General features: G+C 46.6%; 1 protein-coding gene across 1 annotated transcript; it reads right to left on the minus strand.

Annotated features, from left to right (window-relative positions):
• Window positions 1-798: 798 nt before the first annotated feature.
• On the minus strand, window positions 799-1,868 carry LOC146758617 (olfactory receptor 5AP2-like). The gene has a single exon (XM_085514587.1). It carries the CDS (start codon window positions 1,735-1,737, stop codon window positions 799-801), a length of 939 nt encoding a protein of 312 aa, XP_085370713.1. The 5' UTR covers window positions 1,738-1,868.
• Window positions 1,869-2,220: the final 352 nt, after the last annotated feature.

Genomic DNA, 2,220 nt, shown 5'->3' on the forward strand with positions numbered 1-2,220 from the left:
CCTACACAACCTAGACAGGTGGCTGGACCTGGCGTTCAGTGGATGAGGCCATACAAATGCAGAACAAACTTCTACAAAGGTAAGGTGCTGCTTCATTTGAGCTAGTGATGCAATTGTTTGGTACACCTTAGTATATCGTCATTCTTACATTATCAGTTTTTGGAATATTCCTCACAAAGCAGATTACAGTGATGGGGATCATACTCTTGTGTTGAGAGTGGACTTTTGCCTTACTGCTACAGCTGCCTGATGATTTTCTGTACAATCCTGCCATATCCTATACACAATTTCTTCTCAGTACAAGAAGATCGTCTCTATTTACCTGACATTTCTTTCTCTGCTTTGGGTGTCTTCAGAAAGCTGCTTCTTTCCAGCCCTTCACCTCAAAGATGCTTAGTAACACTGGCTATCACAACATCTGGCTTGCAATAAGACATCAGGAAGGTTTTTCACCCTAAGTCCTTATTTCTCCTGCTGTGTTCCTCAGGAGCATAGCTGGGTGTTCAGCAGCCTGCGGGAGTTGTGAAGACCACAGCAAGTCTGTGGGAGGAAACTGGGATCTGTCTCTCAGGACCCCGACTGATGTTTTCTGACAGTGAAGACAACTGATGGGTGAAAATACTGTGGCTGGATTTTCTCTCTGCTGACTTACTTCCAAGGAGCTCTAAGACATGGGAAATGAAAGAGCAGCATGCTGTCTCATTGAGGATCCCTGATGTTTTTGATTAGATGCAAGTTATACTTTGTGTAGTCACCTCCTAATCTTACACACCTTCAGATTTGTTCCATGAGAGGATTTTACTTATGGACAAATGCTTTCTGTATCAACCTCCTCAGCGCATCCTTCACCTCTGTGTTCCTCAGGCTGTAAATCAGGGGGTTCACCGCAGGGATTACCAGTGAGTAAAACACAGCTGCCACTTTGCACTGATCAGCAGAGCTGCTGGGCACGGGTCTTAGGTAGATGAAGAAGAGAGTCCCGTAAAACAGGGTGACAGCAGACAGGTGGGAGGCACAGGTGGAAAAGGCTTTCCACCTGTCTCGGGCACCACGAATCTGCAGGACAGCAAAGATGATGCACAGGTAAGAGATGAGGATGATGCTCACAGTGCCTGAGCCTGCCAATGCAGCAAAGGCCACGTGTAACCCTTGTGCAAAGCGCGTGTCAGAGCAGGAGAGCTGCTGCAGAGGGGGGATGTCACAGAAAAAGTGATCGATGACACGGGATCTGCAGAAGGACAGGCTGAACAGGGAAGCTGTGTGGGCAACTGAACTGATGCATCCACACAGGTATGAGACAGAGACCAACTGAGCACACTCCTGTCTGGACATAAGGACCGCATAGCGCAGTGGGTTGCAAACAGACACAAACCGATCGTACGCCATGACGGCTAAGAGCACAACTTCAGCATTGATGGAAAAAGAGTGAAGAAAAAATTGCACAGCACAGCCCAGAAATGAAATGACCTTCTTCTTTGCTAACAGATTGGCCAGCGTCTTGGGAGCGATCGCGGAGGAGTAGGTGATGTCAATGAAGGACAGGTTACAGAGGAAAAAGTACATGGGGGTCTGCAGGTGAGAGTCAACTCGGGTTAACATGATGATGGTGAGATTCCCCACCAGGCTGGCAGTGTAAATGAGGAGCAGCAGAGTGAAGAGGAGGGCTCGTACCAGAGGGTTGTCAGTGAAGCCCAGCAGAACAAACTCTGCCACCTCAGTGAGATTCCCCTCCAGCATCCCTGTCAGGCACACTGTACACAGCTGGAAGCAAGCAGACACACCAGTGAGCAAAGCAGGATACTCCTTATCTTGAGTCTTACTCTTTGATGGGAAAGTAAATTAACAGAGACCTCTTGCACTAGAAAATACGTAGATGGGGTTAATAAATAAATAAATAAATAAATAAATAAATAAAAAGTTGTTTTCCTGTCCTCTTTCTTCCTATCTTCTTTTTATCATGTGGGGATGGAAAAGGAAATGCATTTCAGAGAATTCTTTCTCTCAGGACAGCGTTCCAGCAGCTGGGATAGGATCACACTTGCCAGAAAACTCATCACCTCTTGAGAAGTTTCAGGGGGTTCACATTGAAAGCAACCAGGCAAACGTCCTGTAAAGTTGTCACAGAGATCAGCTCAGAGGAAGAGAGGTGACAAGAATCCCAGTCTCAGTCTGAAGTATCCTATAGTGCTCCAAGGTGGAAAAGCCTAAAGAACTTTAGGT

This window comes from Coturnix japonica, chromosome 13, assembly GCF_054131305.1.
Source record: "Coturnix japonica strain WE chromosome 13, WE-NBRP24, whole genome shotgun sequence".
Classification (NCBI taxonomy): Eukaryota; Metazoa; Chordata; class Aves; order Galliformes; family Phasianidae; genus Coturnix; species Coturnix japonica.

Coding starts and splice junctions, on each gene's coding strand:
- LOC146758617 (XM_085514587.1), bottom strand. CDS start 1,737: ATGCTGGAGGGGAATCTCACTGAGGTGGCAGAGTTTGTTCTGCTGGGC.